General features: G+C 33.5%; 1 protein-coding gene across 1 annotated transcript in view; it reads left to right on the top strand.

Moving 5' to 3' along the window:
* Positions 1-19,902, top strand: part of LOC149806768 (cilia- and flagella-associated protein 57-like) — a 34,141-nt gene that overhangs the window by 2,602 nt on the left and 11,637 nt on the right. The window contains exons 3-15 of the mRNA XM_089957283.1: positions 92-333; positions 1,491-1,644; positions 2,381-2,533; positions 2,977-3,116; positions 8,470-8,635; positions 9,410-9,736; positions 10,689-10,862; positions 12,250-12,567; positions 14,066-14,159; positions 15,418-15,608; positions 17,506-17,679; positions 18,831-18,989; positions 19,533-19,676. Of these exons, the coding sequence (XP_089813409.1) occupies positions 92-333; positions 1,491-1,644; positions 2,381-2,533; positions 2,977-3,116; positions 8,470-8,635; positions 9,410-9,736; positions 10,689-10,862; positions 12,250-12,567; positions 14,066-14,159; positions 15,418-15,608; positions 17,506-17,679; positions 18,831-18,989; positions 19,533-19,676 (2,436 nt within the window). The remainder of the gene's footprint in view (positions 1-91; positions 334-1,490; positions 1,645-2,380; positions 2,534-2,976; positions 3,117-8,469; positions 8,636-9,409; positions 9,737-10,688; positions 10,863-12,249; positions 12,568-14,065; positions 14,160-15,417; positions 15,609-17,505; positions 17,680-18,830; positions 18,990-19,532; positions 19,677-19,902) is intronic.

The raw sequence follows: 19,902 nt of genomic DNA, 5'->3' as shown, positions 1-19,902 counted from the left end.
AAGATAAGATTTACCACAAGAAAACAAAGGCTTTGTAATAAAAAGATTTCAGAACTTTGATTGATACATATAGTTCTATTTTCACTTTTAGGTCACATTCAATCCACAAGATAATACACAGCTTTGTGTGACTGGAAATGGAATATTCAAGCACTTCAGATACAGTGAGGGGAACCTCAAGACTTTCAACTTTCAGAAGATGGAACCACAGAATTACTTGTGTCATGCCTGGGTTTCGGAGGAGAGATTAGTAATTGGCACAGACAATGGTAGACTGTTGCTTTTTGAGGCTGGAGAATTGAAGAATGAATTTTCCATTTCTGCCCCTGAGAAGTAATTATTGTGATTTGATTCTATTTATGACTTTTTACATTTAAGCAAATTTGCATTGAAAACTTTTGATTTTTCAAACTGCACAGACTCACATTTGAATTTATTAAACTTTTAATTGGAGAAATATGTCTATGAAAATGCATGGCACATTTGAAACTGCCTTTACTCAGATAATGCCTTGAGAGAGAAATCTTTTTTTTCTTCTGAAAGAATATATCTTCATGTATTGGTCAAGCATTGTTATAAGATATATTTTATTCCTATTCCTTAATTGACTTTATGTAAATTAGTATGTAAAATATACTCTTACATGTAAAACTTCAATAGATTTAACTATTAGCTTCAGACTGAAAAAATAGCACATTATGTCAAAAACTTTGTGAAATTAAATTTTCACAAAAGTTGTAGTCATTTGTTACAAATAACAAAGTGTCTGGAGAATAATTTGTTTTCCTAGTTTAGGGAGAAAACATATTTTGCAAAATATTATAATGACAAACACAGTGGTGTATAATAATATAGATCATTATGGTCCATCATGCTTGTAAATTTGTTATAATTTTATGTAGCTAATATTTGCACTCATTAAAATTGTAAAACCTGAATGACGCTAAAATTATATGATTTGCAGTTTATGTATTTTGAACGACACTGGATGGGGCACCTCCTTTGTAAATCACAATCTATGGTTCAGTTCCCAGAGCCAGCAATGATTATAGAATAGTGGTCACTCGTACATGGTCAGTCTGCCATACTCTGTTAAGGTTTTTATTCAGGATTTTCATTTTCTTTCCACATAATGGTTATTGGTCTCAGCAGCCTTTTGTAAGCATCATTGGCTTAATATCATGCCAAGAAATTTAGATAAATGCATTTCCCAAGGACATACTGAGACAGCTGATCCTGGGTTGGCCTGGGGAGGGGGTGACAAACCCTCAACCCTTGGATTATGAGTCCGATACTTTACCAACTAAGCAACCCTGCCTTTCAGCCTTGTAGTTAAAGACCACCATGATCTACATTTCGCTCTGGTGAACTAAAGAACAGAGTGAAAGTTATTTGACTTTGCACAAAGACATAAAATACAATTTAAATTGAATAAAACTATTCATTTAAATTGAAATTATATTTTACTAATTATATAATCTTGTAAACAGGAAGTCTGATGAAGAAGGACACACCCATTCACCACAGATCACTGCTGTAGTGGCATACTCAAAGGGATTTGCCTGTGCTTGTGGACCAGGCATGGTCCATTTGTATGAAAAGACGGATGATAAAGATTTTTTCAAGAAGTCTAGAGAGATCTTGGTGAGAAAAATTAAATTAATGCTGTATTTGATACAGATGCTAATGGTTGGTGTGTGTGGGAAGTATGAAAGAATTAAATTGATGATGATGATGATGGTGATGATGATGATGTGAATGATACAGAAGAAAAAGAAAATGATGATCTTGATTGTTTTATTTGTTTTTGTTGGTTCTAACACTTTTTAAACATTCTAATGATAATGATGATGATAATGATGATAATATTAGCAATTCAGCAGCAGAAAATAATATTAACTTTAATAAGTTAATATGTGTAGTGAATATCTATTTAAATGTTTAGTGTATGATTTGACTCTGACAAATATAAATCAATGAAAGTCATTGATTTTCAACAAATCATTTCATTTTCTTTGGCACTGGCAACATTTATACAATTCATCTATCAGCAAATTTGGTAGATTTGTTTTATATTGTGCAAAACACTCCAATTTTATTAAAAAAGTGTCTAAATGGCAACAGCCGTTATGGTTTTTAAATATGGCACAATTTAAATATGGCACAAATTTAAACATGGTACAAATTTAAATATGGTACAGATTTAAATATGGTACAGTTCTAAATATGGTACAAATTTATGCATGGCACAAGTCTATATTTGGTACAAATTTAAATGACACAAATTTAAATATGGTACAAATTTAAATATGGCACAAGTTTAAATATGGTACAAATTTAAATATGGACCAAAAGTACTTGAAAGTCTTTTTAACTCCAGATTCCACTAGATAACAACAGTGCAGATCCAGCCCATGCCCAGCGGCAAATCATCACATGTCTGACTGTCAGTCCCTCAGAGGAGACGTTGGTGGCCAGCACTGACATGAGTCAGCTCTATTATATTACATTGTCCAGTGCTGACCTTGGAAAGGTATGGACTTCATACTGTAACAAGGTTCTTCGCTATCATCCCATTGCATCACTCTTCTAATCATAACATTATTACAATCACATGCATTGTTATTTTGCAATATTTTAAACTTTCATATCATTAGCGATTTCAGTGCATATCAGCTGAATGGGTAAAAATCAGTGTGTAATTGTGAATGTAGAGACTGACAGAGGTATTTTTGTAAGTCTGAGTTTATGTTTCCTTTAACTGTTTTTCTGAATTTCTCTCCCCCCCCCCTTACTCAACTGTCAGTTTTTTTAAAATATCTTTGACTCTGTCTCACTATCTACCTCTATCTCTATGTGACTCTGCCGGCTGTTTCTCTCTGTCCTTCTCAGTGATAGCATGCTGATACTGACCACCACTTGAGCAATTTTCATATCCCTTTATGTTAAGTATTTGCATATTTTTTCTATTATCAGGGTGATCAGGCTCACTTTGAAGTGCTGGCACAATCCTTCCATTATGGCCAAGTAATGGGATTGGATGTGTGTCACCGGAAAGCACTCATAGCTACTTGCTCCCTGGACAAGTCCATCAGAATTTGGAATTACGAGACATGGTAATCTTTAGTTGCATAATATACATATACTCTTGTTTATAAGTCAAGTCCAACTGCAAACAGCTGTGCCTTTGATCATTAGTAATTTCCCATACTCAGAACATATATATCTTAAGAATTTGAATATTTTGGCAAGATCTCACTGTTTTCATCAGTGACTAATGTTGATCATGTGACTTAAAATGGTCAAATGATATGAGGAGATTAGTGTAGATGGGTGATAATTCAAGCCCTTCACCAATATTTACTGGTTGCCTCATTTCAATTGCTTTTTTCACCTTCCTTTTCCATATGTTGTCCTCTGATGTGATGACTTTGGTCTGATAGGGAATGATGGAATGTCTCATATTGCTGCAGTGTTCTTGTATGACCAATGACTCTTCTGTACTGGTGTGCATTTTAATCCTTGTTTCTAACATTCTACTTGTTTTCCCATTGTAGTCATTCTCACAATCATTACATTTGATATAATAATTAACCACACCATGTTAGTTCAGATTTTCTGTTTCGTCCTTCACAAGTATAGGTTGCTGTCTTAAAGACTTGTATGGTTTGTGATATATGTTGATCCCATGTTTGAATTCTCTGGTTAGGACTTTTAATGTACAACAGATACATGGCACACCAATGGTAGCTCTGTCTGGGGCACTCCTATTTTTTTTTTTTGTGGCCTTTTTTGGAAGTTTGAAAATCCACTCTGGATGGCCATTTACCCTTAATGCAGCTTTCACTTGTTCTACTTGTTCCATTCAGTCTATTTCATCAGTCACTAGGTAGTTAGCTCGGTGCATTAAAGATCTCGATACTAACTTCATGTGTCAGGTGTGATTAGAAGAAAAGTTGAGGTACTGGTCAGTGTGTGTTGGTTTTCTATACACAGTGACTTTGGTTGATCCATCATCATTTACATGTATACATGTGTCCAAGAATGGTAGTTTGCCATTTCCTTCTTGTTCTAAAGTTAACTGAATTTATGGGTTGATGGAGTTGAGATGATCAAAGAACTCCTGAACATGGTACTCGTGTAGTTCAGTTAAGGTTTTGTCCACATATCCGAACCACATAGATGGTGGGTTCTTCGTAACTTCCAAGGTCTTTTTCTCAAGAAAACTCCACATATAAATTGGCAGCTATTGGTGATACTGTGGATTACCACTCCCTGTTTCTGCTGTTAAAACTGCCCATTATAAATAAAATATGTGCTGTCCAAACACAGTTTCAATAAAGCACAGATATGTTTAATAGGGAGGTCACATCTAGATTTCAGAGTATTGTCTGCCTCTAATTTCTCTCTGATCACACTCATAGTTTTATACACTAGAAAACTGGTGAAAACTGTGCTGATAAATCATAAGAGAGCAGTTTTCTACATGGTGTTACCTCTAGGTTGCCGATCTTTTGGACAAAATGCATGCTGTTGATGATATGTTGTTCCATTTTACACACCTGAGGCTCTATGAGAGAAGTTAGATATTTGGCCAAAGTATACAATACACTGCCCGAACTAGATACTATCGGACAGAGTGTGCCATCCTTCTTGTGTATTTTAGGTAACCCATATAGCTTCCAGATGTTTTCAGCAGTGGGGTAGTGACTGTGGTAGTGTGACACTAAGATATAATTTGGTCTTTCTTCCATTGTTTCAACATGTTGATCAGTTTATTTTTCAATGATGTAGGGTCTCTCCTTAATTTCTGATATTTGTCTTTGTCATTAACCAACAGTTCCATTTTCTTCACATAATCATTTCTTCTGAGTAAAACTGTGGTGCATCCTTTGTTAGCCAGTACGATCAATATACTTTTATTTTCACCAAGAGCCCTCTGGCTATTCTTTCCCCTCCAGTTATGTTACTTCTGGGAGGTTTACGGTTCTTTAGAATTCTTGCAGCCTCACCCCTGAAGCTCTCTGCTACCAGTTGATTAGTAACTTGATTACACTCTGCTTTTTTCCATAAGATAATCTCCACTAACAGTTTCAGTTGTGGTGTGACACAGAAATTCAACCCTTTCATCAGAATTTCGACTTTTCTACTGGGTTAAGTAGCCAATCTGAAAGATTCACTGCCCTTTTTTTGTTGTAGATCTTATTAGGGTTCTTTGGTTCCGAGTCCTTATTCATATTTTTGTTGGCAAGCCTCAAATGTTTATCCCTCTTGAGTTGTTTATAAATTTGGAATTCCCTCTCATGCACATGTGTGAAGAGCTCTTGTACTTCCTTTAATCTTGCTGGGGGCAATTCCTGTTTAATTTTTTCCATTAGGGCTGAAATTTTTTGTTGGATCTTATTGTAAGTGATGGTGGCTTGTCTGATGCATTCTTTTAGCAATTTCTTTTTGGCATAGCAGATCTGGGTTTGTACAGTTACAGTTGGACTTGCCTTACAGGCAAATATTAGCAGTAGTTATACACCTTTCTTCAAGTTAATATGAAGTTTATAAGATAGCAAAAGCTTTGTACTGACTGATTTGAATCAGGGGTCAGAATGAAAAAGTTGCGATTTTATTTGTTCAGAATGGTACAGATGCCATTTCGATTGCATTATGCCATAGATGTAGAGGATCTTATACAAGTGCTCATTTCAATATCATTGCATAGTTTCAGTCATTTTCTCACCAGAAGATAAAAGTTACTAGACTCCTAATGTGACTTTAAAATGATGTAAAATTCTATTTATGACAGAAAAATATTTTGATTTTATTTGAGGAATTCATGGAATAGTGAAGTGAATGAATTTAAAATATATTTTTAAACGTCATTCAATATGCATTTCATACAGTAATATTATAAAATCATTTGTGATATCATGAAATGTTATTATGCTTGTTATATGTAGAAGAATTATGATATGGGTACATTAACCTTAATAACACAGTAGTCATGATATGGGTACATTAACCTTAATAACACAGTAGTCATGATATGGGTACATTAACTTTAATAACACAGTAGTCATGATATGGGTACATTAACCTTAATAACACAGTAGTCATGATATGGGTACATTAACCTTAATAACACAGTAGTCATGTGATAAATGAAATCATGACATTACTTCACAAAAATGAGAAGAAAAAACAACAGTTAAAGAAAAGCATTTTATTTGGCTTTAGTCAGTTTTACCTTTTCACAAATGGATTTGCAGCTTCAAGTCAGTGCCAGAAATGACACATTTTTAAGGTCAAGTAAGTTTGCAATGGTCCAGCATGGTATGATCTGCTATGGTTCTGCATCCAGCATCTTTCATTTGTCATCCATCTTTCATCATCCATCATTCTCCACCAAAAATTGCTATTTTCAACTTCTTCTCAAAACTCACTATACATCGCACTTGGCATATAGCATCCTGGTATAAAAAAGCCTTTGAAAGTTATGCAAATGATGCCAATATGCCATCAAATGTGGTTGCCATTACTTAAAATAGAAAAGAACTTGAAATAAATACCTTTCAAAACCACAGAACAGAATTTGACAGCATGTGCTCTGGCATGACTGTCTTTGCAATTATGATGAATGATTTAAATTTGCTATAAAATGTAGCCACTGTTAATAAATATAGAAAATCTTAATGCTCTTAGAAATTGCGTTACAGAGTGTGACATAATCTCACAGAAAACTGTTGTAAGACTTAAGGATCCATGTCCACCATTTGGATTGTTGCTATGCAGTTGGGGGATATATAACATCAACATCACAGTACTTCAAACATTTTCACAGTGGACACATCTTTCAGAAATCTGTTTTGGGGTTTTAGAACAACATACATTGAAAGGAACAACATTTAAACAAAATAAATGAGGGATGGAGTCAAATTTTGTCATATACTATTTATAGAAAAACAGCAGAAACCAGTTCATCGGCAATGTAATGCAGTAAACATACTGGCAGGATTCATGCCACATTATACCATGATTGTTGGCATGAATTTCTTTTATTAAGCATACCTATCTCAGTATGATCACAACAGGGTTTGAATGTAAAACTATGGGCTTAGCGTGAATACTTGAAATTAAAACAGTTTAGCTGGTCAGATTTGTCTCAGTTTTCAAGTGAAGAAAGGATACTTAAATTATCATTGATTTGTTGTCAGAACAGGTACATGGCAAAAATACTAATTTTCAGCTATATTTTAAAACATTTCCACTAGCTTAAAAGCTGGATATAAACAGATGCAGAATAATTCTAACTTAAAAATACAGTAAAACTACCACAGAGAATTTTATTTTTGATCGTATGTTATGAGAAAAGTCCCAGTTTTTGACAGTTTTCACTGTAAAGAATAAACCTGAAGCAGACTACATGTGTCCATAAGTGAAATTTTGTGAAAAATGTGGAGCATAGCCTAAGGTCTTTTTAGTTTGGCAAATTATGTGGATCCTTGATTCAATATGGTTAACATTACTAGAAAAATGTAAAAGCCTTTAATGCATCATACTAACCCACTTTTTATGCTACTCTTGCATTTGGCTTTTGGATACATGTCAGCCACATGAACAGTCTCAGACCCACTTAGTTCTCTTGCTTGGTAGAAACAGAACAGACGGAAATAAGTGTTTTGCCCACATATAAAGTCACATATTCTCAACAGATTGTGAAGAGCTACTATATTTGTTTTGTAAAAAAAAATGCTTCAGAGAAAGAATTTATATATATATTTTTGCTGAACAAAATTACTGAAAAATATTTCATGTTATTTGTGTACAGTGGACTTGTGAATTAATGAAAGATTCACTGAATGACAGCTTTATAATGATGATACCCTTTTCAGATGAGCTATTTTATATAAATAAGGTTACTATTTATTTCGGATTTTTTTAAAAAACTACTGTAAATATTTTCACTTAGTGTGTAATTTGTTTTCAAGCTTCATGATTTCATGAATCATATATGATGTGAATTTCAATTCTTTAAAATATTTTTCTAATTTCATTTTGTTTTGCAAGTTTTTTATTTATTGGAAACTTCCACTCTGACACATAGAATGACAAGGAATATACTGGTATGATGCAAGCTAGAAATTTATATCTGAAGGTGTTTGTGTTTGCATTTTGTGGTGTTTGCCATTTGTTGGCACATGATAGGCTATACATGATGGCCAGAATAATTAAAGGAGAAAGAACTGAGGAAGACCATTGGAAGAACCACCATTCCACAGGAAGCTATTGGCAAGCTTTTTCACATACCCACATTGGCTGTCTGAGCTGTTGAGAGAGGTGAGATGTGACTGATCAGTAAAGGTGAGTGCCTTAGAACACTCGGCCATCCTCAGACTAATGGCTTACAGGTCAGGATTATAATGATTTCATAGTAATATAATATAACTTACAGAATTTTACATCTATTTACTTCATCAGCAACTTGGAGCTATACAAAGAATTTGCAGAGGAAGCTTACAGCATTGCCCTTCACCCATCTGGTCTGTACATACTGGTTGGATTCAGTGACAAACTGCGGCTGATGAATCTCCTGATTGATGACATCAGAACCTTCAAAGAATTCACCATTAGAGGATGCAGAGAGGTTAGCTAAAATAATTATGATTTATTTTTGCTGGAAGAATTTATCTGAGCCTTTATCATTGGACTAGTTAATTTACATCTTCAAAGAAATAAGCAATGACTACACTTTTAAAACATTTGTACAGAAAATTTTATCCTGCATTTATTTTTTAAATTATAGGAGAGATCAGATGGAGCCTACTTTAAGTTCCACAGAATTTCATTTGCATATGATAACTCCATTTTTTAAATATTAATTCAGGTAGTTTCAGAAAATTTGCTATAACATAACATTATTTTTTAAAAAATTATTTAATTTTTTCAGTCATTGTTTAAAGAGTTACAACCTTTTATAGTTTTTGTTGTTGATATTAATTCTCTTTAAAATGTTATTCATCTCCTCCTATTTCAACTAAATTTGATGTTCTGTTGTTTTTCTCTCCCAACTTGACTTAATTTTCTATTCAGCTAAATTGTACTTTTAAGATAGGCCCTAATGTTTCTCTGACAATGTAAGATTCCACTTCTGTCAAATAAAATCTTCAAAGCTTATAGACATCTGTTTGCAGGTCATTATATTTTCATTTAAAGATCTTACAGACTGATACATGGGTGAACTTTTTCTAACTCAAATAAAACTTTATGCAAGAAAATTAGGTTTTGATTTTGATATATGCAGACATAATTGACATAACTAAAGATAAGATAGTCTCCTTCAATATTTTTGGTATAACTATATATATTATGCAATATCTGAATGAAACCTCTCTGACATTAAATTCATTTTGTTTTTCAGTGCTCCTTCAGTAACGGTGGTCATATCTTTGCAGCTGTAAGTAGTAATGTCATCCAGCTTTACTCCAACACCACATTTGAAGTTACTGCCAACCTTAAAGGGCACAATGGCAAGATCAAGGCTGTGGTTTGGAGTGCCGATGATAGTAAAATTATATCCTGTGGAATGGATGGAGCAGTGTATGAATGGGATTCCTTCTCTGGCAAAAGAGTTGGAGAGAGCGTCCTTAAATCCTGTAATTACACAGGAGTTGCTGTCACTGCAGATGGGAAGACAACATTTGCTGTTGGGTCAGACAGGACACTTAAGGAAATTTCAGACTCCCAGGTATGATTTCTCAGAGTCCTGACTATGGTAAAATTCCAGTTCTAACTACGGATAAGATTACTTGCCACAGTGAGTCAGCTGTGCATTATTTCAGATTTTCAGATTTCATTTCTCTTTATCTTAGATTACATCTTTCCCAAGTTACTTGCTTTGCATCTGTGCAGGCTTTGATTGGATATCTAGTATCGGCTGATGCAAGTTGTTGCCATATGAAGTCCATAGTTGTCTCCTCTGAATCAAAAACTAGCCATAGAATTAAACTTTCTGAGCACAAAAACTGAATTTGAACTCATATTTAAAGAATAATTATTACAGTCCATTGCTTTACTCAGAGTAAAGTTAGTATTTTAAAAAAAAAAAACAATTTAGGATTACCTCATTGTATATTTTTGTACAGTCATGCCAAATTTCAGTCACTATGATATTGAGAAACTTAGGTAAGATTTATAAATTTTGGAGTGTTTGAGTCATTTAGGCATCGTTCTTAATATTCATACAGTTTTGTGACTTTAGAATCTGGTCTGTAAAATATAGTAACTCATGTCAGTTGTTGAAGTTTGATGCAAAATTGACTTTATCTTTAAAATATGATTTCATTGTCATCTCTGGTATTTTTTTCCAGCTAACATGAATTTATGATTTTGCTACCTGGAAGCTTGCTTGAGCCAGACAAAGTATCACTTTAGATCATTGTTAGAACGTGTATGCAACATTTTGAAACATCCTTTATAGCGGTTAGTTACTAAAGATTTTATGAAATGCATGATGAGTTTCCTCTGAGCACACTGAAATTTGTTATCTCTTGTGTGCTAATAAAGGTGATAATTCAGATACTTTGACAGTCCATTAAGAGGAAATGTGATGCATTTTCTGTGAACAAGAACTTTGTTTTGATTTTTTCTCTCATTATTATGTAACATTTATTTACATTTGCTCCTTTTCATATGAATAGATTTTACGAGAAGTGGAAACAGGAGAAATGACTCTCTGTGGTGTAGCACTGTCTAACTCTGGGCGAATGTTGTTTGCTGGAACCATTAAGGGAACTTTGTGGTCTTTGAAGTTTCCGCTAACCATTCCTGGAGAGTGGCAAGAACATCAGGGGCATGGTAGCCAGATTGTCAAGGTAAAAAAAAAAATCCTACTTTACAATGATCATATTTTTATCATAATTTTGAAAACAAAATCAACACCACACATACTAAGTCATTTTTGAATTCACAAATATTTCCTAAAAATATATTTCAGATTTCCAGACATGTAGTTTGTCAGAATTGGGTGTATTTGAAAACTGACGGCATTACATCTTTTACAGGCTTTTTTTTAAGCACATTGCTGGTAAAAACTAGTTTGTATTAATAAAGATACTATTAATATACTCAAATTCTCAAATGTCTCTGTTATCCGATAATTATATGCCTGGAAAAAAAATTGTCCAGAGATTTAATTTTATGTTTTAGTTAAAAAGTTATGGCTATTATCTGTACAGATTTACTTGTCCTAATGCACATTTTATGAATCTGTACAGTGTGAAATGTGTACAGCATTAAATGAAAAAAAACATAACAGTTAAAAACCATTGCACAGTGAACTATTCCTCACCAAGTGTCATCAGCAGAGTTGCAGTAAATCTGACAAATTAGTGGAGCTTAAGGATGAATTTATCTGAAATGTTGGTGTTTTAAACTCTTATAAACAGTTTGTAATTTTACACTGATAAGGTCTCCAAGCAATCCAAAATCACTCAAATATGTCTAGGTTGGTAATTATTTTCTTGGATCACATTTAACTGAATATCTAAGCCAAGTAAACAAGGGTAAAATTATATAGAAAAGTATAGGAAAAAATACTTCTCATTGATTCCTTATAATATAATAACTGATGTGAATATTCAAATTTTCAACAAATGTGTACAGGTTCAAGACTATAAACACTTCCTATCAACTAAATAAACACTTGCTATCAACTAAATAAACATTTTCTATCAACTAAATAAACACTTCTATCAACTAAATAAACACTTGCTATCAACTAAATAAACACTTGCTATCAACTAAATAAACACTTCCTCTCAACTAAATAAAGATAAGGGCGCAGCTGATTAATGACATGTTATAAATCACTGAAGATTTCTAAAGGTCTTGTATACTTTTTGTTGTCTCTTCATTTTCTTTCACAGAAATATTATTGCAGTTTTTAAAATTGTATAAGAATTGTTCTTTTTCATGATTTAAGAAGATACAGAAGTTACAATCACATAATTTTACACCCAGCCTTTACCAGATATCAGTGCACTATGATTTCACATAATGCAAAAAGTGATGTCTATGTCATACTGTAAAAGTTGTTTTGTTTCATTCTGTAAAGCAGATGTTGATTTCAGAAAGCAGACTTTATTAAAACCAAACACGTACATCAAGATAATCAGACTTCACATTTTTGTTTATGGTGTTGATCATTGCACTTACGATTTTGGATTTCATGGAATGGCCAATATTTTAATCTACTTACAGATGAAGGTTACAACAGATGACCAGTATCTCATTACTGTTTCTGAAGATGCCTCCATCATACTGTGGAAAATTACAGACAAGGAAGGGAGGGTAGGCAAGAGAGATAAGGAAGTTGGATGGGCTGAGGAAATTCTCATCACAAAGAGTGACCTTGAGGAAAAGAACTCCATGATGTCCGAACTCAAGACCAGAGTTGATGAATTGAAAATGGAAAATGAGTACCAGCTGCGACTTAAAGATATGAACTACAATGAAAAGATAAAGGAGCTGACAGAAAAATTCATTCAGGAAATGGAATCACTGAAAACCAAAAACCAGGTATGCTTCCTTTACTGTGTGCTATTAGCCTTAGCATTAAAGTTTTCTTATAATTCAGTAATTTGGTCTATTTCAGAAGTACAGTCATGTTACGTTGATGTGTACAGTACTAATTTATCAAAAGTTCACAGAGCAGGTCTTGGCTACCTTCTTTTTTTTAATCATCAAAGTTTTATGATTCTTGTGATTTATTAGTTTTAAAAAGAATTTATTTATTGTTTTTCATAATAAAACAAAGGGTTTTGAGAAATCTTACTAATTCTGAATTTTTTTAAATTCCAAGTTAATATTTGCTTATGGCTTTTGTATTGTCATACACATTAGATGAAACTCGGAAGTTAGATTGTATTCTTCTTTATTCTTAATATTCCTTATCTTTTCATTTTGATTATGAAATTGCTTACTTATGCAGCAATTGTTTGCATTGCAATGCATGCATACATACTGGTTGTTTAAATTGCTATGCATGCATACATACTGGTTGTTTAAATTGCTATGCATGCATACATACTAGTTGTTGGAATTGCTATGCAGTTGTACATGCTAGTTATTTGAATTGCAATGCATGCATACATACTAGTTGTTGGAATTGCTATGCAGTTGTACATGCTAGTTATTTGAAATGATTGCATGCATACATACTATTTGGAATTGCTATGCATTTGTACATGCTAGTTATTTGAAATGATTGCATGCATACATACTCTTTGGAATTACTATGCAGTTGTACATGCTAGATATTTGAAATGCATTGCATGCATACATACTATTTGGAATTGCTATGCATTTGTACATGATAGTTATTTGAATTAGAATGCATGCATACATATGTCATTTTTGAATTGCAATGCATGCATATATGCCAGTTATTTGAATTGCAATGCATGCATACATACTAGTTATTTGAATTGCTGTGCATCCGTACATGCTAGTTGTTGTAATTTCAATGCATGCATATACACTAGTTGTTAGAATTACAATGCATGCATACATTCTAGCTGTTGGAATTGCAGTGCATGCATACATATTAGCTGTTTGAATTGTGGTGCATGCCTACATATTAGCTGTTGGAATTGCAGTGCTTGCATATTTATTAGCTGTTGGAATTGCAATGCATGTATATACTAGTTATTTGAATTGCAATGCATACTTGCTAGTTGTTGGAATTGCAGTGCATGCATACATACTAGTTGTTGGCTTTACAATGTATGCATACATACTACTTGTTGGAATTGCAATGCATATATATATATATATATATATATATATATATATATATATATATATATATATATATATATATATATATATATATACCTTCAGGATCTCTAGTTTCTGTCCATGGCTAAAAATTTGTTTTTCAATTTACTGTACACCAACTGCCAATCTTTGGAGAAATGTGACCAAATACTGTACTTATATTTTCAAAATCCTATGGACAGTTTCATTAATATTGCTGTACAGTTAACAAGTTCATTTTAATTTTTTTTGCCTGCAGGTCTTGAAAACTGAGAAGGACAAGGAGGAGGCTAAACATGAGGAGGAAACAGCAGAGATCATGGAGAAGCATGCCAAGGAACTCACTGATCTGGGTATATCTTTACTTCAAAACATTTACCTGGATCTTTTTCTACTATGGAATATATAGTTTTTATTGCTTGGGAGACTATAAATTGTACATTAAGAGTAATACCTGTCCATCCAAAATTAATAGGATGCATATTTTTTTGTCCTTTTCTGTCAGTTGTCGGATTTAAGACTTGTTTGTGATGGTATGAGTTATCGCAAGGGTCAATTTGCCCTCCTCGGAAGAAACTGACCCATTTTCAAGATCATTGTGACATTCCTGTAATTTAAAGATAATCTAGACCAATGTCTGATGGTCAGTATTTTTTTCATCTGTCTATCTTTTGTTCATGCCTTTGGGCACTATTGACTTGCACCAGAAAAACTTCATATATTTACTTTCTTAAGAAATATACTTACCATAGTATCCACTCTCTCTCTCTCTCTGTCTCTGTCTGTCTGTCTGTCTGTCTCTCTCTCATATATGAGACTGATTACTTTGATACTGAAACCACAAGGTCACAGTCAAGGTCACTGGAATTGGTTACTGCAGTGTAACTGTACTGTCACAACTGAAGAAAATTGGATTTAGTATACAAAACATTTATTGGTTTCTTCTGATTTTAAAGCTGAAAAGAAATCAGGGGTCCTGGTTACTTTGACAGAATTTTTTTTCTATTCTTCACTTTGCTGGGCCCTGTTAATTCATAGTAAAGTTTCTTTGGAGACATGGCATTAGCTGCATCTGTAAATTCACAATAATGAGATTAATTATAACAATAGACTGTTGCATATACAGTGCAGTTTATAAAATTTTATGAGCATTGCATTGTGTTTGTAAATATAGTTAATAACACCATTTTATTCCTAATCAGATATACATTATGGTTAAATATTCATATGGCAAATTTGTCAGTTGCTGAAATTTTATGTCTTGATAATGATGATGTTACTGAATGTGAATATTGTTACAGTATTGGGATTTAGAATACCATATTTATTTACTCGCTTATAAGTTGAGTCAAACTGCAACCAGCATCGCATAATGCTCCTGCAGATCAGGGTCTGTGTTGTTTGTTCTACTGATTACACCTAATAAACTGTATGGACCCAGATCTGCTGATGAAGCATTGTGCAATATCAGATCTGGGTGTGTGCAGTTTGCAGTTGTATTCAAATTGTAAGTGAGTTTGTATTGGTATATTTATAGTCACAGCCTTTTGCAATGACTTGAACAACTTGAATTTATGACAACTCAATCTAATTTCTTTTTCTGCTTCACAGAATCGGCCAACAATCAAAAGCTGATGTTGGAATATGAGAAATTCCAGGAACAGCAGGCCAAATACATGAAGATGCAGGAGGATTATGAACGTCAGCTGCAGGAGATGGAAGATAGCAAACAAAAGGCTCTGGAGGAGCTCACAGAATACTATGAGACTAAGATACAGGAAATGACTTCTAAACTTGAACAGGTATATTTTTTTTTCTTCATCATATTTTAGAATGCTATGTACACATTTCAGAAGGTGGCAGGATCCTGTTTCACTAAACAAGATAAGTTTATGCATTATGAAAGATTTGTAATAATAGCACTTATGAATATTGGTAAGTCATATAAGATTTTTTTTTAAATGTCCATTAAAGACATTAAGATTTCTTATAATTCCTCTGAGAGATTAATAACATTACAACAAATGTGAAAGAAAATTTTAGTTAGTAGATTTCAACTGATGTAAACGAAACCATAACATATCTACCCTCTGTCTTTTCCTGTTGGGCTCTTTAGAGCTGAAAATAAGTTCACCCTACAAAAACTTTCTCAGTAGTGATAATTTTTTTTGTTGCTGTCAGGAGCAACAAAGAACATGTCTATGTGACCATTGCTAAAATACCTCTGATACTGTTATATGAATAAAGGATGGGTAGTGATAATAAAGACACATTATTGGCAGACAAGGATGTAAAATGTGCAGAATATTAGTTAATGCTGAATTTGAGAGGAGTGTTCATAAATTTTCTTTGACTTTCAAACATCATGAGTATGATTCCTTGAATGCACTTTGCACAGAGAAGTACACCTGTCATTTCTATGTGTGAACTTTGAACAAAATGGCAGCAAGCGAAAACATGCAAAGGATCTGCAACTAAAATTCTTTCATTTATTCTGAAAATTAAAATATTAGTGTTGTAATATTATATCTTCATGTTTCATGCTGATGATTTTTATTCCAACATCATAGTGTATATTATTACGTATTGTTTTGTATTTGTCATATTATTACATGCAATGCACACAGCTTTTCTAGTAGGGTCAGGTATCATGTTTTGGTTCATAAACATTAACTCATTAAACATTTCCAAACCTCCACCCCACCCTGCCCTCGGGTTTAAAATCTTTCCTTGTGCTTTAACAAATGTTTGAACACAGCAAACTATGTATCATCATTATACAGTTTTCCCTCATAACACTGGGAGTCATAGAGTGTACAGCTATAATGAAGGGCCTTATACAAGAAGCTGTGTTATAATGAAGGGCCTTAAACAAGGAACTGTGTTATAATTAAGGACCTTGTACAAGGAACTGAGTTATAATGAAAGGCCTTCTACAAGGAGCTGTATTATAATGAAGGGCCTTGTACAAGGAATTGAGTTATAATGAAAGGCTTTGTACAAGGAATTGAGTTATAATGAAAAGCCTTATAGTGAGACAACCTCATAATGAAGTACACCATACATATCATTTTAATACAAAATATTGCAATGGGATCCATGACTATACCTGCCTTCTACAAGGAACTGAGTTATATTGAAGGGCCTTATACAGCAAACTGAGTTATAATGAAAGGCCTTAAACAAGGAACTGTGTTATAATGAAGGGCCTTATACAAGAAACTGTGTTATAATTAAAGGCCTTAAACAAGAAATCGCGTTTTTATGAATGGTCTTGTTACATGGGAAGTGCCATAATCTGTAATCTGGTGGTGATGAAGGGAGAAAGTTATAAGGTTTCCACGAGTAAGTTACTTTGCTTTCAACAAAGCCGTAAACACCCATACCAGGTAACTGTTCCCAAAATATATTTAACCAAAGTCCTCCACTCTCCATCCATCCCAAACAATGAATTTACTGAGTATTTAAGCAAATTCACTTTTGTTTGCTGGATGCCAATTTATATGAATTTTGTGGTTGCTAGTCAGACCACATATTTAAAAACTCAGTTAAAAACAATAATTCTGTACAGATACTAAGACTCCATATTCCTAGTCCGCAAATTTAAGTACCAATTGAAATATCATTGTTTGCAAAAGCACAAAAAATGTACTAAAATAAATCAATTAATTTTAGTTGAGTTTTTTAAAATCTTTCCAGTCTAATGATGAAGCTCGTCAACAAAATCGTGAGTATGATGAGACCAAGAAACAGATTGAGGAAGATGCAGATCGTGAGATTCTGGATATTAAGAACAAGTATGAGAGATCACTCAGAAATGAAAAAGAGGCTAATATGAGGCTCAAAGGGGAAACTGGAATCATGAAGAAGAAGGTAAAATTGTCATTATTTGATGAAATATATATCATTTTTTGCTAATATAATACTCCAAAGATACTAACCTAAATACTCACTTATAAGATGAGTCCTACTGCAAACTACACATACCCAGATCTGCTGTCGCATAATGAACTGGCAGATCTAGTTTAGTTCAGTTTCTTAAGAGTAATCAGTAGAACAAATATATTCCGCAGGTGCATTATGTTACAGCACATCAGAATCTTTGTTGTTTGCAGATTGAATTGCCTTTTAAGTGAGTATATATGGTAAGTCCAGTTCTTCATGTTATATGTAAGTAGAAAAATTGACGAATAAGCACAAGTATGGCTACAGATTCCATGTTGTTTGATAGTGTATCTTGCATCAGATTGCTTAATATTTGCAAAATAATTTATCATCATCACACAATTGTATGACAATAGTTTAGCAACATCAGTTTTTTGCTTGCTTAATGAAAGATTGAAATCGTTGGATATATTTTATATATATGTATATATAATCTCTATTTATATATTTGTTTAATTTGAAAATAATTTTAAAGTTTTGCACTTGATTCTGTCTTGATAGAAAAGCAAGTGGTAAGAAGTTATACAAAGAATTTTCAGATGTTGGCATTAAATGGTCATAGAAGTAGAAAAAAATGAGGAGATCTGGAGTAAGCTACCAACCTCTTTACCACTTCAGTGGCCTAGTGCTTAGAGTGCCTGCCTCAGATGCAGGAGGTCATGGGTTCGATCCCTGGCTGAGTCATAGCAAAGGCTTATGAAAATAGTACTAACAGCTACCTCACTTGGTGCTTAGAATTAATAGGTTAGTGTTAGAATTTATCAGCCTAGTGTCAAGATAATGTGTCTGGGTGGGACATCATACTACATGTCTGCGGCATGATGCCCCAGTGCTAGACATCACTATAAACTGCCACACTGCAGACATTGTAGCAGTATGACTGAAAAGTTGTTAAAGCTACATTAAAAATCCAAATCACACACACACACACACAACCTCTTATGGGAAATCATGTACGCAGGTACTTGTCAGAACTTTGGACTGACTCTGAGATCACCAAGGTACAAACTGCGCACTTACAACTTTGATGCTTTAAGAAAATGATGTAAAATCAATTTTCATGTCCTCGTGTCTTTCAGTTCACCAGTCTGCAAAAGGACATTGATGATCATAAAGAGGAGATCAGAAAACTGCAGGCTGAGAATTCCAAGCTGAATAACATGATCCGGAACCTACAGAAGGACATAGAGGGCCTAAATAAAGAGATCCATGAGAGAGATGACACCATACAGGACAAAGTAAGTCTAGAGTGGGGTTTTTCCAGCTTCAGGACCAGCTTTCACTACTTACACAATTTAGTTTTGAGCTAACATATTTTTTGTATTGATTTTATTTATATCCTGGATAGCTTAATAGCTTTATAATGTTAGGGCATGAAAATTAACCCATGCCGCCTGATTTACTTACCATCTGTACCCGTTATTAGTAAAGTCCAACTGCAGACAGCACAGACCCAGATCTGAAGTCACATAATGTGCTGGCATATCTGGGTCTATGCAGTTTGTTGATAGTAATCAGCAGAACAAACAACAAAGACCCTGATCTGCCTATGCATTATGTAATGGCAGATAAGGGTCTATGTTGTTTGTAGTTTGACTTGATTTATATACAAGTATCTATGGTACATTGTATTCTTTTCAAAAGGAAAATCCTAATTTCATTGAAGAGCCTATGCTAATGAATTGATGTTATGACAACTGTAGGAATTGGTCAGATATGTTTAAAACACAAGCTCATGCCTTCATTGTGGCATCATTAGTCTCAAATTTGTACCTTTGCAGGAGAAGAGAATTTATGACCTGAAAAAGAAGAATCAAGAGTTAGAGAAGTTTAAATTTGTTCTGGACTACAAGATCAAGGAACTAAAGAAACAGATAGAGCCCAGAGAGAACGATATTAAGAATATGAAAGAGCAGATTCAGGAGGTAAGGGACAGCTTTGAAATGTAAGAAAAATGAATGAGGCAGTGACTGCTGAGTTGATTTCATAAATTTACAGTTAGAATAATAGAAGTTACCTTACATAAATGTTCATTTCAGATAAAATTATGACACAAGTAAAATAATTACTATTTGTTTGGTAATGAAAAGATTGAAAATGAGTATAGTGGTAAGTTCTGTCATAATTATTCTAATTATGCTCTGTTCAAAA

Source organism: Sinohyriopsis cumingii, chromosome 1 (genome assembly GCF_028554795.1).
Source record: "Sinohyriopsis cumingii isolate HCF-2022 chromosome 1, ASM2855479v2, whole genome shotgun sequence".
NCBI lineage: Eukaryota > Metazoa > Mollusca > Bivalvia > Unionida > Unionidae > Sinohyriopsis > Sinohyriopsis cumingii.
The sequence above is the reverse complement of the archived record's forward strand: the minus strand, read 5'-3'. Positions and strand labels throughout refer to the sequence as shown.